A 22,390-nucleotide genomic window follows, 5' to 3' on the forward strand; every position below is an offset into this window, starting at 1 on the left:
GTCTCTGTTCTTAAACAGGGAGAAACTCTTTAACTTTATTACTTTCCTGTTGTTCACTTCGATATCTAAAATAATGGAAATAACCAATAACAGTAATCTATGAACAACCTGGAAACCTCTCAAATAATAAATAATAATCACGCTAGAATGGATCCCTTTTCTGTTGATCTGCGATTGCCAGTTACTAGTGCATTAAATGAAATCAAGAAATAACTATTTTTGATAATCAAGCTTTAAATTTTTACAAAAGCTACACACTATGTGTACATTTCTTTCACTCCCTCCAGGTCCAGTTATGTCTAGTGGCTTATAGTATTGGATGACATCTAAGACTATCTAAAATAATTACAAATCAACAAAAAGCATCGTCGAAATGAAAATGAGGAAAATGAAAACGGGTTGTTTTGATATTAATTTCCACATTGGCAGTTAAATGCAGATTAGAACTAAAAGCTTACTATAAGGATTAGCTGTCTTAGCTAATTAGAGCTAATTTCTCAGATAAGCATAATTAAGATTTATAGAGTGAAAAAAGTGTCATTGATAATTGGTCAGTGGAATAAGTTTTCGTTAATTAAATGAAGGATGAGTGTATTAATTATATATATATATATATATATACTCGTATATCATTCCAGATTCGGAGAAGAGCCTCCTTTATACATCAATCTAATTCGAGATCCTGTGGAAAGGATAATTTCATCATACTTTTATCGCCGTGTAGCTGCAAGACAGCCCCACAAACCAGTCAAGGAAAAGCCAAGTGAATACTGGATGAATAAGGTATGCGTTAACAGAAACACTTGAATAAGTTAAGAATAGTTTTTATCCACCAAAGAAACACGGATATACATTATATTATTGGCATTAATCAGAGAAAAGTGACATGATACCCAGTAAATCATAATATGAAAGAGATTTCTGTGCCTGATCTATTAAGTTTGGTTTCGGAGTTCTTAGTATAAATTTATAATATGCACACCAACTACAATTCAACTTTTTGAAGTGCAACCTTATATTCATTCTATACTTATAAGATTCATATAACTTGATGCCATTTGAGCTCGCTCAGAAATTAAGTAATGCTGTTTTTCGGAGTTTCCTCTGTCACAAAATATCGCCTCCCTTAGCCTCTAAAATAACCTAAGCTTGATTTTGTGATAAGTTTTTTGCAGATCGTTTACACTCTCAAATTTAATTCTGATTCTCAACTGATAATTTGATATATCATTTTACAAATACACAATCTCTGCCAGATCCACAGCCTTCAGGCATGGACTCCGTAAGACCTTTTATAAACGTTAGAGATATGTCGTACCATGTCGTCAGGATATTGCTTCCCCAAAAATCGGAGTGCAGGATTCAAATACCTGTTCTCTCAATCCACATCATCCAGAGACATTCTGTGGTATTCAAATCGGCTGCCATGGTACTACTCTCGAACTGATATCGGCAATGATGCATGGCATATTTTCCTGCTGGAACACGCCTGTGCCGTCTGGTTTGACTCACCATGAAGGGGGCGTACCTGATCAGAAACAACAGAGAGGTACATCATAGCATTCTTGGTCACGGGGCTCCAAAATATCTCCTATACCGAAACAGGCAGGATGCTGCCACCTCCTGCCTGTTTCGTCTGGACCATGACATCGGGTGATTCAACTCCCCGAGGTTTTCGCCTTATCCTCCGCCAATCATACACAAGGCATAGCTGAAAACGAGATTCGCCGGAAAGACAACTTTTATTCTAGTCTGCAGGGAAACAACGTCTCTGAGATGCAAACTGTAGACGTAGCCTTTGATGATTATGCGTAAGCATGGCTACCTTGATTCATCGCCTACTTCAGATGCCCATTCGAAAAATGGTACTTTTGTGGCCTGAGAAACACCACCATTCATCTGTAATTAAATCGCGTGGATAGCCATTCCATATTTTGTTGTCTCTGAACTTGCACAAAGTGGAACAGCCTGGGTTCACTACGAACAACGATGAGACACTGGCCTGGGAATGGCATAAGTTTTAAAAATATTATCTTATCAAAGAGTATTTTTGTTATCATATTTGTTTCATTATTTTTTATGTTCATTCTGTTTCATTATATATGAGTGGAAGATATATGTGGGATCTCTAATAAGAAACGGCACCGAAAAAGGCCAATTTTCAGAATGGATTCGCTAGTCTTTCAGTTCGGAGTTGAACTACCAGCGAAAGGATTGATATTCTTTGATTATGATGCAGTACTGCATTTGTACATAGTTCACAACCTATGTAATGTTCTTTCTTCTCAAAACAACTGCATAAAGCGATTAGTGAACTTAAGATATGCAGCTTTCTCTTTATGACAGAGTAAATTCGTTTCCGCGAAACGAGGCCCTCACTACACGAATTGCATTTACACTGTTGCAAAGTTGGCTTCCCAAGAAGTAGATAGAACTCAATGTGCTTCATAGCAAGGAAAGTGAATATATTATTTAAAATTAATAAATTTTACTTCTTTATTTGCCTGCAGAAATTCGAGCACTGTGTTACCACTCCTGACCCAGAGTGTACTTATCTAGATGGAGAAAGCTATAATGTCCTTCAACTTCCATATTTCTGTGGCCAAGACCAACGATGCCTGTAAGTATTCATCTTCCCTGTTATATAAATCCTTCAGTTATCTTGATTTATCTGTTCTATAATGTATGAACTCACTAAACTTAGTACAGCAAAAGTTCTAATCCAAATCTTCCCAAACCTCATCGAGATCAACATTTAAGTTTGTAACAAGACATTACCTCTCTAATATGGTGTGCGTTCTATAATTTACTTCAAATAATTCAAGCTTCAAGAGCTTCCTTAACTAATAACTAACGTTCTGAACTCTAACTTTCTTGCAGTTCTCCTGTGGAATGAGAACAGCCTAGCACACTTCACTACTACTAGAACACAGACCTGTCTTGTCTTATTTCGCGGAAGAAAGATCTCACTTCTCCTTTTGATGTTATTCAGATTTCTATTCTTTGGTTGATTTACCTTTAGCCTTTCCTACACAATCATATATTCATAGCTAACTCGGTCTTCAAAAACCTTATTGTCCTCATTCATTCAAGACAACCTTCTCGTTCGTATAACTCGTAACTCCACACAAATGCCAAATTCTTCTAACCTTAGAATGTTGTTATTACCTTCAGTGTGGTACACTATCCTCTTTTTAAAAAGAAGTGCTTGATGTTAACTAGAAGAGGGCAGTCTGCTTAATAGTTGACTCCTCGTTGTCACTTCAATCACTTCCTCACATATGCTCTGTTTTGGCTTTGCTATTTTTATGCGAGCTACTCCATCGAACTGGCCAAAAACACAGATCAGTTTAAAAATCATTGAAACAACTTTCTAGTTTCCTTTTTCATCATTCACCTTCTGTTCTTCTGAACAATTTCCCTCAGATTTGTTTCCGAGAACATCCCAACTGTTTGCAAGTAAAACATCAAAAGATTTCATTTTTCTCATCGGCCTTTGTCTACCCATGGCATTAGTTTTATGTTTTGCAACCACTCGTGTTGTAATGGATTGATATATAACGAATATCTCCAAAAAATGGGAACCTGTTTAATCGCTTACACATTAAAAAAAAAGTTTGAAGGGATTTGCTTTTAAACCGTATGTTGTGTGCAAGGTGAAATGAGATGGAAGCCTAAGAATAATTTAGAATAGTAAGATAGTGCTTTCAGATATGATCAAATATAACGATGGTTCTTAAATTCTTTGAGGCACAGCAAACATTAAGTTGGCAATGCTGCGGGAGAGTTGTGAGATTAGAGTAGGCGGAGTCCCTTCAAAAAGAGAAACAGTTTATATCGAATTTTCTAGTTCGTGTTTTGAGATTGATTGGTACATGGAATAGTTAAATATTTGTTTATTTTGATTTTAGTAACTTTTAAAATTAATTACAACTTATTAAATTTAATATGGATAAGTTTTTGATTAAACGGCAAAAAAGGGGAGTGATGAATCAGTGAAAGAAACCGTCGTTATCAAAGTGAATACAGATTGCAAGCGTTAGTTCCATACAATCTGTACAGGGCGTGCAATCGCTTGGTCAAGTACAAAGCTATTTAAACTTTGGATTTACGTACAGCGGACGGGAAACCTTACTATTTCGAATGTAAAGAAATCCTGCGGGGTGGGGGGGGGGGGGGTCATAAACATGAAGAAATGTTCAAAAAGGAAACAGGTATTTAGAGAATACTGATATTGGAAACAGGTATTTAGAGTACGTACCTTTTACTATGTATGCTAGATAAGTAAAATGTTATATTATTATTAATCTTTTTAACAGAGTTGAACACTACGTTTATATATAATAATTTTATTTCACTCTTGACTCACTGTGAATCTTTGTCTCTTTTTAATCGTTTCAATATATTTCTTACTGTGGAATGTTTGTTTTCAGGTTACTGAATGATCCTTGGGCATTGCTACAGGCCAAATATAACATAGAACGCAACTACGCAGTAGTGGGAGTTCTAGAAGAAATGAATATTACTCTGCAAGTGCTTGAAAAAATGCTGCCGACGTTTTTCAAGGGTGCATTCAAAATGTATCACAGTTTAGGTAAATAAATCACTTGGGCATCCTTCATTCATTTAAAATGATTTATTTTTATTTCAAATACCATGTCTTTGTGTTGCCCGCCAGAACCTTTCTCCTCGCTGATAATAAATACGAAATTCAGTTCCTTTGTGAGTATTTCTAATTTTACTGTTGTTACTAAACTAAATTCTGTTTTTCACTTTATTTATGTCCGCGCAGTTAGCCTAGTGGCTTTGCGCTTCCCAACCATATGCCTCGGGAAGGAGTGTCCGAGGTTCGATTCCCGTCAACGACGTGAGGAGCTTAAGGATCTTCCTCAGCCATAGCCAAGTTAGCTGGTCTTGGGCGCGGACAGCAGGTTTTTTTCTGCCAGTTTATCTGATGTTTTTCATCTCGCAAACAGGCAAACCAGTCTGAGGACACACGGATTATATAGTCAGGAATACTGACCCAGCCATAGATCTGATTCGTCAGCTATAACGGTTCCGGAGCCCGGATAAAATTTGGGGTACCGTAAAAAGGGGAACGCAGTATCATCGCACGGAATTTATTTATTTATTTTACTTTATTTATTTCGATAATCTCGTTAGAAATTCTTAGCCTCTCCATGATAATGTAGTGTGCTTCATCATACTATGAGAAATTCATGCAAGTTATTTTCAGTTTGAAATAACACATGTATTATTATATATCTTATTTTAAAACATTACTATTTTGTGAAGTCATGTTTGAAGACTGCAGTCATAAATTAAAATGTTGAATATTACATGGTTCATGTTTTTACTATTCCTCGAATCACTAACTGCTTCGATTTTTGGATCAAAATCGTAATAGTAATATCTGCCCTTCTATAACAGCCTCCTTAGCAACACTGCCCTTCGGATTATAAATTGACAGTCAGATGAAAGAGATGAATTCAACATATAAGCATACCAATTCTAGAAACTGAAAATGCACAAATCGGTAATCAACGCTGTGGTAATGTAATAACTAAGTTAGATTTTGGAGGGGCTAAATATAGAAAATTTGCACTCATGCCTTCTTGTTTTGGTTTACGAGACCAGTGTATTATGTTCATTTTTCTGGTATAAAAGACATAACAGACCGACTTCATAGTTTTGGATGCTTTGGCTATACCTCCAAATAGCCATCTAGTCCTTTGCAAAATCTGTTGGGCGCTATTTCTATCCAAATGTGCTCCCACTTCATTCTCAATCAGATGGCAGTATTGCAACATTACCTAAAAGTAAAACTGACCTCCTGAAATCATTCTTCTCACTCAACTCCTGCAAACATGACTAAATCACCTCCTCCTTTACCAGAAACATTGCATTACATCTCTCTCTTGGCCGCCCTCTACTAAAAAGACATTACAAGAATCTTGAATAATCTGGAAAAAAAAAAAGAAGCTTCTAGTCCTGAAGGTATCTCTCTCTCTCTGCACTGTATCAAACTCAGCTGATACCCACTCCACAGAATGTAAGTAACTCCCATATACAGCCATTTTCAAAACAAAAAAAAGTAATAAGTATTATTTACCAGAAAATTGAGCTTTGCTATCACATCAGTGCTGACTAAAATAATGAAGACAGGTATCTTCGAGAACGGTCAGCTAATCAGTAACCACCAATATAAATTCTGCCAAAGAAGATTCACAGCAGATCTTCTTAACATTGCTCACCTTTTGATACGTGCTACAGAATGGTTTGATGAAACCTTTATTGTTGCACTCACTATTTCCAAGGCATTCAATGAGGTTTGGTATGGAGGGCTTCTCAACATATTACTATCTTATGGTCTGCCTTCCTCCCTATGCAATTAGATTATCGTTTTCCCTCGGGTCATTCACTGCGTGTAATGGTTGAATGTTCTCTCTTCATACTTTCTGATTAATGCAGGTATTCCTGAAGGCAGCACTCTTCCTTTTTATGCATAAAGAACCTTTCTCTCACTGACTCCAAGCACTATCTACAGGTTTGCTGATGACAGCAGTACGCATCATACTCATCCGACAAACCTTGCAGTGTTCATGCTTCAAGATAATCTAAAATAACCACCCTTCTTTCAATGCTTGCAAAACACGATTTTGTCTGTTTTCTTACAAGAAAGACCTTAGTTTCTTTTCACCTTATCTTTTCATAATGCTCAACTTAACAGTCAAACCAGATATCTCTTTTCAGGCTATTATTCCTAGCATTTCTTGGCACAAGCATATTACTTCTGTAGCATCATCAGCTTCCAAAATATCTGACGTTTTTTTCGCTCAGGACGTTACTTTTTGTCTGTCAGGCTTATTATATGCAAATCCCAAATCCACCAAACCTTGGAGTACTGTTTGCTCCAAGCTCCAATTGCTCACATTTTGGATGGCTCACCTAAAACGTTTCATCTGGATACTATTCAAAAAAAGAGCAATTCGGCTGACTGAGGATCCTTTCTCACAGACGCTCCTCAGCCACTGTCTTGCAGACGGTTAGTTTCCGCATTGTGTCTTCTACAGATGCTCCCATTGGCGTTGTTCAGCAAAAATGGCGTCCATCATGCTTCCCATTTTTGCTAAACCTACAATAACACGGACAATTGCTATTCCTATTCATTTCTCATTCCATCCTTCAGATCTGTCGAACAGTCTTTTCCATAAGGTATTCGTCAAGAATACATACGTTGACAAGAATTCGGCAAGGTCTGTTACTTTACTCTTGAATCGTGCCCACACACGCAGCATTTCTTTTCTATAAGCCTTGCGACTTCGTGTCTGTGAATGACGTAGAAACATATATACACTGCTTGGACATGGACACTCCCATGAGCAAGGTGCATTATGCCATGTAACGAGTCACGTGTTTTGTAGCCGGTATAAATGAAGGAATGTAATGCTCTCAAGTCAATGCAACTGTGTCCAAGTGAAATGGCTGCAAGAAGGAAATTGATGGAGTTTGAAAGAGGCATTGTGATAGGATGCCATGTTGCAGGCCTACCTATTCTGCAATTTGTTGACAAATTGGGTCATCACAGTTCAACAGTCAGTGACATCATACTGAACGGAAGCGCAGGGAGTAAATTGCAAGTGCTACACTCAGTGGACGACCCACCACATTCGCTGAACGTGAACCTTAGGGTGCTACAAAGGATAATGTGAAAAAGACGCCCTTCATCGGCTCACACGTTGAATGTGGAGTTCTGGGAATGGACTGGAACACGAATCTGCACAAAAACATTTAGAACCAAAGCTCACGTGAGTTTCCATGGTTGGACGGCAATATGCAAGCATCCCATTACTCCAACCATCATGCAGCATCGTTTTCAGTGGTGCACAAAGCATGTACAGTGCGACGTGGAAGCTTGGGTGAAGCGGATTTCCCGTGAACGTCTCTTACCATGGTGTGTAACCCCAACTATGAAATTCGGAGGTAACGGTGTGATGGTATAGTCCTCTTTTTCTTGGTTTGACCTTGGACCTTTCTTTGTGGTGACAAGAACACTGAACTGTGAGCGGTATCTGAACATTCTGGACAATGCAATGCCTTCTACTTTGAGGCGTTTCTAGGGAACTCACCATCGTCTCTTCCAGCAAGAACAATGCAATGCATCACGAGACTGCTGCTGTAACTGAGTGGTTTGTGGACATGAACGCCACCACATTTGTTTGGCCTCCACAGACCCCTGATCTCAATCCTATTGAACATCTGTTGGATCAGCTGCAGCATCGGGTGAAGTCAAGGGACGCCTGTCCCTCAACAGTCCAGGACCTCATTACATGCCTACAGGAAGAATAGTCCAAAATTCCCATTGATTGCTATCATACATTTGTGGAAATTATGCCCCATAGGATTGTATAGTCATCGCAGCGAAAGGAGATCCAGCATTTTATTAAGGTGGGATGCAAACGGCTGTTTGTTCCTTACACTATGGTGTCCGTTGACTTCTTTCCAAGCAGTGTGTGTGTAAACACGTTTTGGACTCTAGACATGATTTCACTGTACGATACAAAATCAGCTAAACTGTTTACAATAAATATTCATGGAATCTCTCTCACCATTTAGTAAGATGCAAACTTAGTATGAATTTCTTCCGTTTATAAAGCTTGTCGAAATACAGAAGAACGGAAATTTTTTTTTTCCATGCGAAATATTGCTGCAAAAAAATTACTATATTCACGCGTCTTTTATTAAGTGGGATATATTTCTAGGTCCATTTTGACTGAAGAATCGCCCTAAAAATATGCCTTACGTAGAGTGTGAATCATCAATCAATTTACGTACTTTATTTCAGAAATTGCTGCACTAGACTAGCCGCTAATTTAATCATCAGTGTTCGCTGATTGGATATTTAGATCCAATCAATCGCATGTGTAGTATTGATGTAGGAAACAAATGAATCCTCTGATAGTTCAAGGGTCTCTGTAGCGCAGTTGCGAGGACGTCGAGAAAATCTTCCAAATGACGGCGAGGTATCCGATCTCATAAGCAACATAATTTTGTCGATTATGCTGCCGAAGTCCGTAGGAGTGGAATCGCTTGAGGAGTCGATAATAACGTAATATTTATAAATTGTTTGCTACATTCGGCTATTGACATGAATGGTATGAACCAGTTACGACATATCATGAACGGTATGTTGGTAACCCAAAATGTATGTATGCTAAACATAAAACAGGGGTGTGATAAATTTTTAACAATCGGTTCCATGTAAATATAAATAAAAAAAAATAAAACCCAGTGGGCTACCTTTCTGAGAATTACAACCCTCATCCCAGAGAAAGTATAAACGAGTTCCATAATCAGCAAGCATCCCTTCTTAATTTTGCCGTGGCCCCTTCTCAGTGCAATAAATGGCCTTTTAGGTTCACGACAATTCGAGAAAAGCAAAATCCTTGATGCAGAGCATGGGACACCTTAAAAAGTAGCCCAGGCAAAGTTTAGTGGATGTTTGTTGAAAGGTAATACTCCTATAATATTTCTAGAAGCGTAAGGAAGGGTATGAGAGAAAAGAAGCACAGAGGATGGGAAAATAATTAACCTTTCCCCAGCTGGATTTTCTGTCACCATACAAAACCTCATGGCCCAACTATATTAGCCACTTTGAAGTATGCCACTCTACACTTATTAGGCATTGTAAGTTTAACAACCGTCTCGCAAAATTCGTAAAAATTTAACAAACAGCTTGCGCAATCTGGATTTCGCACCTAACTGCCTATAATACAATTAAGTTCTAAAAAAGAAATAATTATTAAAAACAACACGTAAGTCCACATAATAACTTTAATTAATAAATAAGATAGATATTTCGCACTAAAAATAATAGTACACCTTCAGTGTTACAAACAGATAGGATTAGAATACAAGTAACGAATATTCGGTGGATCACCTATTAAAATACAATGTTGTCGCGAGCTAAGAAATGAAAGAAATTAATAAATAATTAATATTAAAGATAATTAGTTTTTTAATGATTACATAAAATAAAAGTCTCCCAGATCTTCGAGAGAGAGAGAGAGGCAATCATTTTGATTTAAATTCGGTCGGTGTAAAAAAGCTTCACAACTTTCTTTCACACTTTCATTGCCAAGCTGAAAATTGGAATTTCGTGTGGTGGCCAAATTTTTTTAATTTTTTTATTTAGTTAGCGACGTCAACGCGATAACGCGTGATTGTCAATGAACGTGTTAAAGAGGCATTCATATTTGAACCTGCATCTATGAAGTAGAACAGCTTTGACCCACTGGATATTATGGGTAATACTGGTAGTGGTAATACTGTGTTGTGCTAGACCAGACTTCTGAGGTTTGTCGTAATCAATATAATATTGATGTTCTTTAATTCTTTTTTCCACAGAACGGCCAGTTTGTCCAAAATAAGAAACATCGCATTCACGAGGAATTTTGTAAACGCCAGCCAAAGGCAGAGATGACAGTTTATCTTTTGTAGAAGGCAATAAGGAAGAAATTTTGTTGATAGGAATATAAGTGGGAATCAATTGGTACTTTTTTAAAATTCTACCTATAGGTTCTGAGATTCCTGGAATGTAGGGGATTGGAACTCTGCTAACTGCTGATGAAACCTTAGATATTGGAACATAAGATTCAATTATCTGTTGGATTTGATTAGGGTGGTAATTATTAGATACCATTAACTTTTTAATGATGGAAAGTTCTTGTTGTAAGATTTCTGGAGAAGAGCAAACTTTATGTGCCCTATTAATTAGAGATTTAAGAATGCCAAATTTTTGAGATGTATGGTGAGCAGACATTTTATGATGTATCTGCCAGTAAATGTGGGCTTTCGAAAGACGCTTGTAGATAAGGTACCAGAAGAAGTTCGAGTAAGCAGGATGTCCAAAAATGATCAAGTACCAGAATTTTCCTTTTCCATGATGAATTGGATACAAGGATGAAGGCTATTTATCTGTTGTGGAAAGCTGATCTTCAGTATGTGACCAAATGGCAAAAACATCATCGACATAACGATACCAAAGAGATGGTTGAGGGTGAATGGATGAAAACATAGTCTCTTCGAATTGCTTTAAAAAATAGTTAGCCAAAGGTGGAGACAAAGGACTACGCATGACAGTACCTTCAACTTGTTTGTAGAACTTGTTTTTCCAACTAAAATAACCTGAATGGATAACAAATTCGAAAATTTTTGCGATATCTGGAGAGTAATCTTCATATAATAAATTGACTGTGTTGGCTAATGAGATATTGGTAAACAGAGATACAATGTCAAAACTGATTAACAACTCAGACTCTTTGATTTTTAAATCCTTGATTTTTTCCAGGAAATCTGTTGAATTTTTTCTGTAGGATCTTGAATGTCCAGTGAGAGCACTTAAAGAATGAGACAAGACTTTTGCAAATCTATTTCTAAGGCCGATAAAGGAAAAGCTATTGTAATCATGAATAAGACTGACTATGAGACCAAAGTATCCAGTCTTTTAGAAGACACATCTACCTACTAAGAGATCACGCATAATCCTACAAATTCACAGATTAAACAATTAAATAAATTACTTGATGAGGTCATCAGTTGGGACCCAAATTATGTGGATACATTACGCACCTACTTTGGAAGATCTGCTCGTCTATATGGTCTCCCAAAAATCCATAAAGAAGGCTATCCAGTACGACCAATCGTGAATTTTGCATTGATTCTCCTACTTACTGAATCGCAAAAGTCTTGTCTCGTTCTTTAAGTGCTCTCACTGGACATTCAAGATCCTACAGAAAAAAATTCAACAGATTTCCCGGTAAAATCAATATTTAAAAATCAAACAGGCTGACTTGTTAGTCAGTTTTGACATTGTATCTCTGTTTACCAATATCCCATTAGCCGACACAATCAATTTATTATATGAAGATTACCCTCCAGATATCGCAAAAATTTTCGAATTTGTTATCCATTCAGGTTATTTTAGTTGGAAAAACAAATTCTACAAACAAGTTGAAGGTACTGTCGTGCGTAGTCCTTTGTCTCCACCTTTGGCTAACTATTTTTTGAAACAATTAGAAGAGACTATGTTTTCATCCATTCACCCTCAACCATCTCTTTGGTATCGTTATGTCGATGATGTTTTTGCCATTTGGTCACCTACTGAAGATCAGCTTTCTACCTTTCTACAACAGATAAATAGCCTTCATCCTTGTATCCAATTCATCATGGAAAAGGAAAATTCTGGTACTTTATCATTTTTGGACATCCTGCTTACTCGAACTTCTTCTGGTACCTTATCTACAAGCGTCTTTCGAAAGCCCACATTTACTGGCAGATACATCATAAAATGTCTGCTCACCATACATCTCAAAAATTTGGCATTCTTAAATCTCTAATTAATAGGGCACATAAAGTTTGTTCTTCTCCAGAAATCTTACAACAAGAACTTTCCATCATTAAAAAGTTAATGGTATCTAATAATTACCACCCTAATCAAATCCAACAGATAATTGAATCTTATGTTCCAATACCTAAGGTTTCATCAGCAGTTCGCAGAGTTCCAATCCCCTACATTCCAGGAATCTCAGAACCTATAGGTAGAATTTTAAACAAGTACCAATTGATTCCCACTTATATTCCTATCAACAAAATTTCTTCTTTATTGCCTTCTACAAAAGTTAAACTGTCATCTCTGTCTTTGGCTGGCGTTTACAAAATTCCTCGTGAATGCGATGTTTCTTATTTTGGACAAACTGGCCGTTCTGTGGAAAAAAGAATTAAAGAACATCAATATTATATTGATTACGACAAACCTCAGAAGTCTGGTCTAGCACAACACAGTATTACCACTACCAGTATTACCCATAATATCCAGTGGGATAAAGCTATTCTACTTCATAGATGCAGGTTTAAATATGAACACCTCTTTAAAGAAAGTTGTGAAGCTTTTTTACGCCGACCGAATTTAAATCTAAATGATTGCCTCTCTCTCTCTCTCCAAGATATGGGAGACTTTCAATTTATGTAATTATTAAAAAACTAATTATCTTAAATAATAATTATTTATTAATTTCTTTCATTTCCTAGCTCGCGACAACATTGTATTTTAATAGGTGATCCACCGAATATTCGTTACTTGTATTCTAATCCTATCTGTTTGTAACACTGAAGATGTACTATGATTTTTGTACGAAATATCTACCTTATTTATTCATTAAAATTATTGTGGACTTACGTGTTTTTTTTAATAATTATACTATGCCACAGGCCCCTCTAAAAATAAAAAGAAGTAAATTATTCGCGCTGATTAAACAATCATCTCATTTTTATAATTTGCAAGAAAGCTGAAATAACAAAACACAGGCAAGGCCAAAGGGTCAAGTATACATACAAAAGAACTAGCCTTCTTCTATGAGTTAACAGGATTTCATGGAGATATTGCATAATAATACCCCAACGCATTTTCAAAGCAAACCGCACCTTCACAAATTGAAATGTCGTTTACATTTGAGAACGTGCTGCCATCTAGTGATGATGTAAGTAACATTCTCAAATAGCACTAAACAGTGCTATTGAGAATCTAAACCTTCAACTACTCTCTATTTTGAAATACTTAGTTCAATTAATCATTGATAATATAATAAAAATTATGACTTATGGAACTATAGTAAATTAGGGAAGTAATTTGAATAGTGCTACAGTTTTATCTGTAGCACTATTCAAATTAAGATTTTGATTAAATTAAGAGCACTGTTCTTAATTTAATCAAAATTAAATTAAGAGCAGTGCGCAAAATGAAAAGTTAGAACTGCGAAACAAATAAATAATCTAATGTAATATAACAGAACAAGGGTGGTCTGAAAAGTTCTCGGTCTAATAATGAAAAAAAAAAACGAATTTATAATTTCAAAATTATTTTTATTTTTCAACATAATCTCCTTTAAGACTAACATTTATGTCAGCGATGCTCTAGAGCCATTATCCCGTCCCTGTATTGGGACGCAGGGACGAATTCTCCATGCTTGCTATGCTTAAGCTCATTAATTGAGAAAGAAGTAATATTTATTTGTTAATAACTGCAAGCATTTATAAGCATTCCATTTAGGCTTTTATTTTTGTAGACAGAAGCCGTCTTAAGCTTGCGCGGCAATAATTGAGCTTTGCGTTGTGTATCGAAGGCCGATGCTCGCTCGTCTAGTCAAAGCTACCTTGCCGTGCTCGGTTGTAAGAGCTTCCAGGTCCTCGCTGCAGCACTGTGATTTCATGCGCGCGCATAGCCATTTCCGTTCCCTTCACGTTCATCTCACTCTGTTGCTTAAACACAGGCCATACACAGTCAAAGCAGCTCTAGCCGGTGAGCTTCAGCCAGCCTTTACAAGTGTGCGTGTTGCTTGGGAAAATTAAGTTACAACCAACTTTTTATGACGATATTATTGACCAGTTCTAAAGAAGAACCGTAGGGTAGAATTTGTATTCAAGTAGCTAAATTGAAAAAGATAGAATATCATTTGTAAAAAATGTTGTATTTGTATGATTAAATGTACATAAATTTCTAAATATATAGTTTTAAATGGTCAGTAATTCATAATTCCGCTAATCAGACTTCAATCACACCTCTCACTTCCTGAATGGTAACAAGAGCAAGCGTGAATTTCAAGACCAGCATTCGCCCCTGGTGGGACGGGATAATGTCTGTGGAGCATATTTTCAAGATAATGGTCTGGGGAATAGGGTGGATGTTCCAACAATTCATAGTGCAGATCCCTTAATTTTCCCATTGCCAAAACACCTTTGTGGGAAGGTGCATTGTCCTGATGAAAGATTATTTTTTTCCTTCTGCAAACCGGGTTTTTTCTCACGAATTTTTTCGTCTAGTCTGGTTAAAAGATCGGAATAATGTTCCCCGGTTATTGTTTTACCCTTTTCAAGATAATTAATAAATAAATGCCTTTAGCATCCCAAAACACCGATGCTATGACCTTTCCTGCTATGAACTGACTTTTCTTCTTTGGCGCTGAACAAACGGCTTCTGTCCACTGTTTTGACTGCTGCTTGGATTCTGGTGTGTAACTGTGAATCCAAATCTCATCCATAAATCGACGCATGAAATCAGTTTTATTCCTGTTAAACGATCCAAGCATTGTTCAGAGATTTTCATGTCGTTTTTGATCTGCTGTCAGCAAGTGCGGCACCCATCTTGCGCAAAGCATTTTCATTTGCAAATCTTCATTCAAAATATATCCTACACGTTCTTTTGAAATGCCTGTAGTGTCAGCAATTTCACGCACTTTGACTTGCCGGTCATCCAATAGCATATCGTGCACTTGATCAATGATTTCTGGTGTTGTTACACTTTTTGGACGTCCTTCACGTGGATCATTTCAAGGCTGGTACGGCTACATTTAAACTCGGCGGCCCATTTCTTAATTGTCGAAAACGAAGGAGAAGAGTACCCATAAACTTTTATGAACTTCGAATGAATTTCTTTTGGCGTTAAACCTTCTTTTACAAAAAATTTTATAACCGCACAATACTCAATTTTATCCATTTCAAGGGATACAGACAACACTTTTGCTTCAGACAGCTGTATAAAACAAACTACTTGATAGAATGACTTGCAATTTCACTTGGATGCTTATGACAGATGTTCCAACTTAGAAAAATTAATCTTACCGATAGTGTTGCCATATATGGTGGAGGGCCGAGAACTTTTCAGACCACCCTCGTATATTATATTATTCAAGAATTGTATTATGGGGTACAATGCAATACAACGAGTGTATTGCATCCTAGGATCAATGGCATAACTTTTTTTTTTCTTAAAGATAATTATAGAATCAGTATTGCCCGGATAAAATTGGGGTTTGGGGAAAGTAATGATGGACTACCTTTTTTACATTGTAAAAATATAATCAGGAATACTTTGTGGACAATGCCTACAAAGTCACCTACGGTCGGAAACGACTGAAAGGGAAAAACCAACCATTAAGATAACGTTAAAGGAACGATGAAACGTCGCAATTGATTTAGAAAATGAAATAATTTTTGGAAAATGGAAAAGTTTTCAAATTTATTGGAAAAATAATTTTTTGGTTGGTCAGTTTTGGGAGTGACAGCAAATATAGCAAATTTATTTATTTTTTGTATGTTAGACCTCTGCAAGAGGATAGTTGATCAACCTACAGCACGTTAGTAACGTGATAGTGAGATATTGGGAGGTAGTAATTTAATAATACCCTTCCGGTGTGTTCACATTTCTTGCAATTATTAACATGATGTAGTTTACTTCAATTTCTCACTGATAACACTTATTTTAAATTTTTAGTTCGTATTATAATTAAAACATAGATACATCTACTTTTTATTAGTATAGATACACATAAATAAATCACTTTTTTTATTTCTGACTAATTCAGACAAGAACATATCTTAAATTTAGTTTAATCCTTTATCCAAGTGTAAGCAAACAAAGTTGAAGCCTGAAGTATCTTCAAGCTGAGGAAACTCGTGGTAAAGGTGGACCAAGCTCTCATTACTACTTGTCTTAGTATCACCCATAATGCAAAGCACATTCCTTGCAGACATGTATAATGCTATGCATTAAGGGAAGGGCCACTACCCAGACCGGTTTCGACCTTTATTGAGGTCTCGTCAGTGGGAGCCAGACCCAGAGGTGGTGATACTAAGGTGGAAGCAATGGAGAAGTCATATTTACCTATACAAGTCGCCAAAAGGTGTCTCAACTTATTATTAAATTACTCTGGATTTAGAGAAAGATCAGTCCTGAAGATACTTCAGACGCAAACTTTGTTTACTTACACTTGGACAAAGGATTAAACTAAATTTATTATAGTCTAACCAAGTGGGGAAAAACTTCCAACATCTTTCTCTAATCCAGAGTAATTAAATAATAAGATGTGACACCATTTGGCAACTGGCATATAGAAATATGACTTCTGCATTGCTTCAACCTTGGTATCACCTCTGGATCTGCTCCCACTGACGAGACCTCAATAAAGGTCTCAATGACGAAACCTTTGCTTACACTTGGATAAAGGATTAAACTAAATTTATTATAGTCTAACCAAGTGGGAAAATAACTTCCAAGAACATATCTTGTTAGGGTTAGGTACCAAGAGATGGCAGCACATGTTTGCCATCTCTTGCACTTATATTTAATAATTAATATTATGATTAATGATAGTGATGGATCAGCTATCTCTGATTGGCTATCGGTGTAGATTGTACTGCCCACTCACTTTTAACCCTATCTAGCTTCAAAAGCTAGATAGGATTAAAAGGCCTAGCCTAATATTATAGCCTAGCCTAATTTATACCCTATAAGGGAATAAAAGACATTAACTGAACTAACTTTTTATTTATTTAAAAATTCACTATATACTTATTATATTATTTTGCTCTGCTTCCTTGAAATTAGGATAATGTTAACTGCTTAGTCGACTGAGAGGGAGGGGACAGAAGGGAGAATCTCAGCTCAGTAGACCAAGCATTGCCTATGGTACTAAATCCAGCATTATTTCAAAGCCGAATGTAGAAACTATGGAAGTTTCGTAAAAAAAAGTTGATCAGAGAGCTTACAGGAATACACTCACCGGAAACTTTCATACTTTCTATATTCGGCTTTGAAATAATGCTGGATTTAATATTCACTTGATTTACATAATTTTGCATCGCCGAAAATGAGCCTTTTGACTCTTTATTTTAGTAAATAGCCTGAGATATTTTAGTACTCTAATAAGACCTCCACCAAGCAAAAGCTCTCCTGAATGATATCATCTACAATGGAATTTGGTGAATCCTCAAAAACAGTTAATATAGAAATCATCAATCATAAGGCATCTATCTAATAAAGTGTGACCAAATGTGATGACGTGCTATCTGCTAACAAAATTTAAAACAAAATATAATAAAAATATTAAATTAAATTAAATTAAAATAAGATGTACGGGAATTGGTGAAAAGTAAAATAAAACTTTTTTTTTTTCTTTTCAGGAGTCCGCAAGAACCAAAACCCACAAAAACAGCACGTTTCGGAAGAAGTGAAGGCTCTACTAAAGGCTAATCTTTCTGCAGAATATGATCTTTACCATTTTGCCCTACAAAGGTTGTATCAACACTTCCGCCAGCTGCAGGTCAGTTCGGATGTTGAGGAATACAACATGTACGAGGATGATAACGATGTCACACAATAAAAATAAGTAGCAGTGTGAAAATTTTTGTGCAAGTAGCATCAAAGAAAAAAAGTTATAGAGTTCACGCAAGGTTTGAAAAGACATGGAATATAACAGTCAAAAAACGAAAATAAAACGGCAAACCTTTCTTAGTTTTGTGCATGACTGATGTAATAGGTCTTCTGTATAGCGGCAATTCGTGTATTTCAGTTATGGACTTCAGATTCGTTGAGTTAAACAACGAATGGCTTCATGTGCTACGGCCTTTGAGGAAAGAACCAGTGCAGTCTTACAGGTCGCTCTGTGAAGTCTGGGAGATCTTGCATACCTTTTTCATCTTAACGAAAAATTATTTCTTATCGATCCTTTTTGAAAATAACTGGCCTTTCAGATGCATGAAATACTTATTTTGGTCGTATAATCCGATGAAATTTTGTTCTCTTAATCTAATACCTAACATTCAAGACGAACTATAAACCGATTACGGGTAAGGTATTGCTATTCCGCATTAACATCGATTATGTACTTGCTGGCAATTTTGGTATGGGAAAGGTTAAGAGTGAAAAAAAAATGATATATCGCATATTTTCAGAAAGCTTATAAAACTGTATGCAGGAGCCGATATCCGGCTGGGGCTGTCCCTGAGGTAAAATTTACGGGGTCCCTAAATTTTTTTTTTTTTTTTACATTGTAAAAGTGGATGACATTTCTCTTGCAGCCTGGTATACTTGTGTGGCAGTATTGAATTTATCTTTATCTTCTTTTAAAAATGGTAGAAGTGTTCCAATTCATCATCAAAATGCGTAATATCTATATATCTTTCTTATAGATCTCTTTTAATTTTCCTACATAGTTCAGGGTCCCCTGGCGGTTTGATCCGCCTCTGACTGTATGAATTATAACGATACCGTTAATAACGATGAAAGATTTTTGGATGAAATAAATCAGAGAGATAGTCTAAGGCTGTGAAGATAAGTAATCGAAATCTGAAATATCTTCTGTCTTGTCCAGCGCAGAAGAATCAATTTTCATTTCCCTCATCCTATGCGGTTGCCTACACGCATAGGCTTCACAAAATGATAAATTCACAAGACGGCAAAAACGTAATGAAGGAATTGAAATAAGCTAAACTATGGGTATGTTAAATAGCTTCTTACTCGTCTTCTTCAAGCGCTCGTTACAGCGTTCATGAAATCTTTGAAAAGAAACGGAAAACTCATCTTCTGTAATGATATTCAGTTCTGCAGTCACATTCTTCTGAGTGTCGTAAATACTATGAAATCGGAGTACTTTAATTTGGGAAACAAAAAGAAAGTCTGCTGTAGCCAAGTCAGAGGAGTAAGGAGCGTTGTTGAATGCTGCAATCTGCTTGTGAATCAGCAACGTTTGCACTTGAAACCTGGGAGCAGGCACAGGGCCATGTAAGCTGCCATCCAGAATGTTCAAACTTTGGTTGCACATACCTGATTCTCGGAGAAAAAAAAAACATTTCACTACCTGTAATTGCTGGTAACAGTTCTTCCTTCTGGAAAGAATTCTTATAGTTTATCTCTTTTGTGAGCAATTTTGACTAGAAATAACTTTTTTGTGTGAGGATTATATTGTAAGCACCAACTCTCATCCCTCACAAGGAACCTGGTTTAACCAGGGGCGAATGCTGGTGTTGAAATTCACGCATGCTCTTGTTATCATTCAGGAAGTGAGAGGTGTAATTGAAGTATGATTAGCGGAATTATGAATAAATGACCATTTAAAACTATATATTTAGAAATTTATGTACTTTTAATCATACAAATACAACATTTATTTTACAAATGATATTCTATCTTTTTCAATTTAGCTACTTGAATACAAATCTACCCTACGGTTCTTCTTTATGAACTAGTCAATAATATCGTCATAAAAAGTTGGTTGTAACTTAATTTTCCCAAGCAACACGCACACTTGTAAAGGCTGGCTGAAGCTCACTGGCTAGAGTTACTTTGACTGCGTATGGCCTGTGTTTAAGCAACAGAGTGAGACACGTAAAGGGAGCGGAAATGGCTATGCGCTCGCATGAAATCACAGGCTGTAGCGAGCACCTGGAAGCTCCGACAACCGAGCAAGCCAAGGCAGCTTTGACTAGAGCAAGCATCGGCCTTCGATACAGAACGCAAAGCTCAATTATTGCCGCGCAAGCTTAAGACGTCTTCTGTCTACAAAAATAAAAGCCTGAATGGAATGCATATAGATGCATGCATTTATTAACAAATAAATATTACTTCTTTCTCAATCAATGAGCTTGCACAGCAAGCATGGAGAATTCGTCCCTGGGTTTAACAGAAATTTGATCGAAATCTTTACAAGGATTCAATCGTCTACATTCTTCCTATTCATGAAAACAGCGTGGAAGAAGTTCAGTGCAAATTTTTCCTTTTCCCAAGTCGGTCATTATACACACCTTATCAATTCCATATCCTCGTACATATTTAACTAGTTTGTGGCATTCTCAGTGTTAATCGACTCTCATTACTTCCTAGCAAATTGTCCACCAAATAAGCGCTGGTGTAAGTCCTTTTTCTCTTGTCCATTTCGAGGATCATTTGTTACATTCTGTCTGCTTTCTTAAACGCTTAAACTATACTCAAGCAAAGCTCTGTCCGATTAAGTTGTTCGTGACATTTCGTTTGTTTCAGTGGGACGTTTTCCTTATAGGTTTACACAAAATTTATTGTTAATCCGTTCTTCATTCTTTCCTTTCCGACTGTGATGCCAGACACGATGCCCTGTGAATATTCGTTTGAAGAAGCAACTAAAGACTAACTAGTTACATATATAATTCGATCTCATTACTTTTTTGCCGCAGAATCCAAAAGTTCATTCTTTTTATACATGAAAATTGAAACTTTCATGTTTACGATGCTCATTCAGCATCAGACTGCAATAAGTTGTCAATAACATTAACTGGAGTGTAAAGACGCATCTGTCTTAAAACAGGTGTGTCTTAATACACACCTGTTTTAAGAGTTTGTGGATCGTCATGTATATTTGCATTTCCAAACTAGTGAATTAATATTTTTGTGTTCGCAAAACTGTTTTCAATGAAAACTAAGTATCTGTTCAATTAACACCATTATGCATAAAAATATTTTTTGTGCAATAGGTGTGTGTAATAGTGTTCACAAAATAAAATACCTCATTACTGCCGCTGATGGATTTTTCTTTTTAGTCAAAACATTCATAAATATACAATTTAACTCTTACTATAGAGAAGTTTTCTGCAGTAGTTTTCAAGATATGACAATCTTTCTGTTTTCAATTTTTATTTATTTCATTTAATTATTTTGATATTTTATTTATTTATTATATTTTGAAGTTTAACTTTCTGTACTAAATTAGAAGTAAAGCGGTACAACTTAAGTGATATCTCCACACTGAATTGTATTGGCGAAATCAGTACCAAGACATGCATAAGATATCGGTGTTAGTCTTTCAGATTCATATTTATCCAAACCATTCATTTTTCCGTCATCCATGCAATTCCCCCAGCTTTATATTCTCAATTCTCGCCAAATAAAAAGGGATAAACAAAACGAAACAAACAAGATGAGATCTTTGGCTTCGCTAAAATTCGCTTCTCTAGTATATGCAGCTTAAATTGCGCAATTTCATTTGTGCCTTCGAACTTAAAACCATATACAATCTTCATAAGCAAAACCATACTTTCACTTTCCTCTAATTCTTACATTATCCCACTGTCCCACTATACTTTATGAACGTTTTCGTCCTAAAGAGGAATCTATGCATATTATTTTCTCTCATATATCCAATGCCAGAGAAAACATAATATGCAATCTTCTCCCTACGATCCTTTGTGCTTAAAAATTCCTTCGTGAAACAGGAAAACTGGATAGCGAATGCATGCAATTAATAGACAATTATTAGCCTTGTGACCACTTTGAGCAATTTCTAAACAACCATGACTGTCTCTTTATTGTTGCTCAGCATTCCATCTTCATGATCTTTTGTTGCTTTGAGGAAAGGATCCACAATTAATAATAGTCAAGCCTAGAAAAGGAACGGGGAAGGAAAGCGTGTGATAATGGATATGCTGGATTTACATTTTTTTTTTTTTTTAAACTCAGATGGTCACCATGTCTGGTAACAGTATGAACTACGCCAACGGAATTCTGGTGATTCATTATCTGGTGTATTAC

At 36.3% G+C, this 22,390-nt stretch overlaps 1 protein-coding gene across 2 annotated transcripts in view; it reads left to right on the forward strand.

Annotated features, from left to right (window-relative positions):
- pip (heparan sulfate 2-O-sulfotransferase pipe) overlaps window positions 1-21,385 on the forward strand; it is a 94,755-nt gene extending 73,370 nt beyond the window's left edge. For both annotated transcript variants that reach the window (XM_090409813.1, XM_090409814.1), the window contains 4 exons: window positions 639-783; window positions 2,511-2,620; window positions 4,434-4,594; window positions 18,016-21,385. In XM_090409813.1, the coding sequence (XP_090265939.1) occupies window positions 639-783; window positions 2,511-2,620; window positions 4,434-4,594; window positions 18,016-18,215 (616 nt within the window). In that variant the 3' untranslated portion in view covers window positions 18,216-21,385. The remainder of the gene's footprint in view (window positions 1-638; window positions 784-2,510; window positions 2,621-4,433; window positions 4,595-18,015) is intronic.
- The last annotated feature ends 1,005 nt before the right edge of the window (window positions 21,386-22,390 follow it).

The sequence above is a fragment of the Typopeltis vanoorti genome, chromosome 20, assembly GCF_054136105.1.
Source record: "Typopeltis vanoorti isolate ZY-2024b chromosome 20, IOZ_Tvanoo_1.0, whole genome shotgun sequence".
NCBI classification, from domain to species: domain Eukaryota; kingdom Metazoa; phylum Arthropoda; class Arachnida; order Uropygi; family Thelyphonidae; genus Typopeltis; species Typopeltis vanoorti.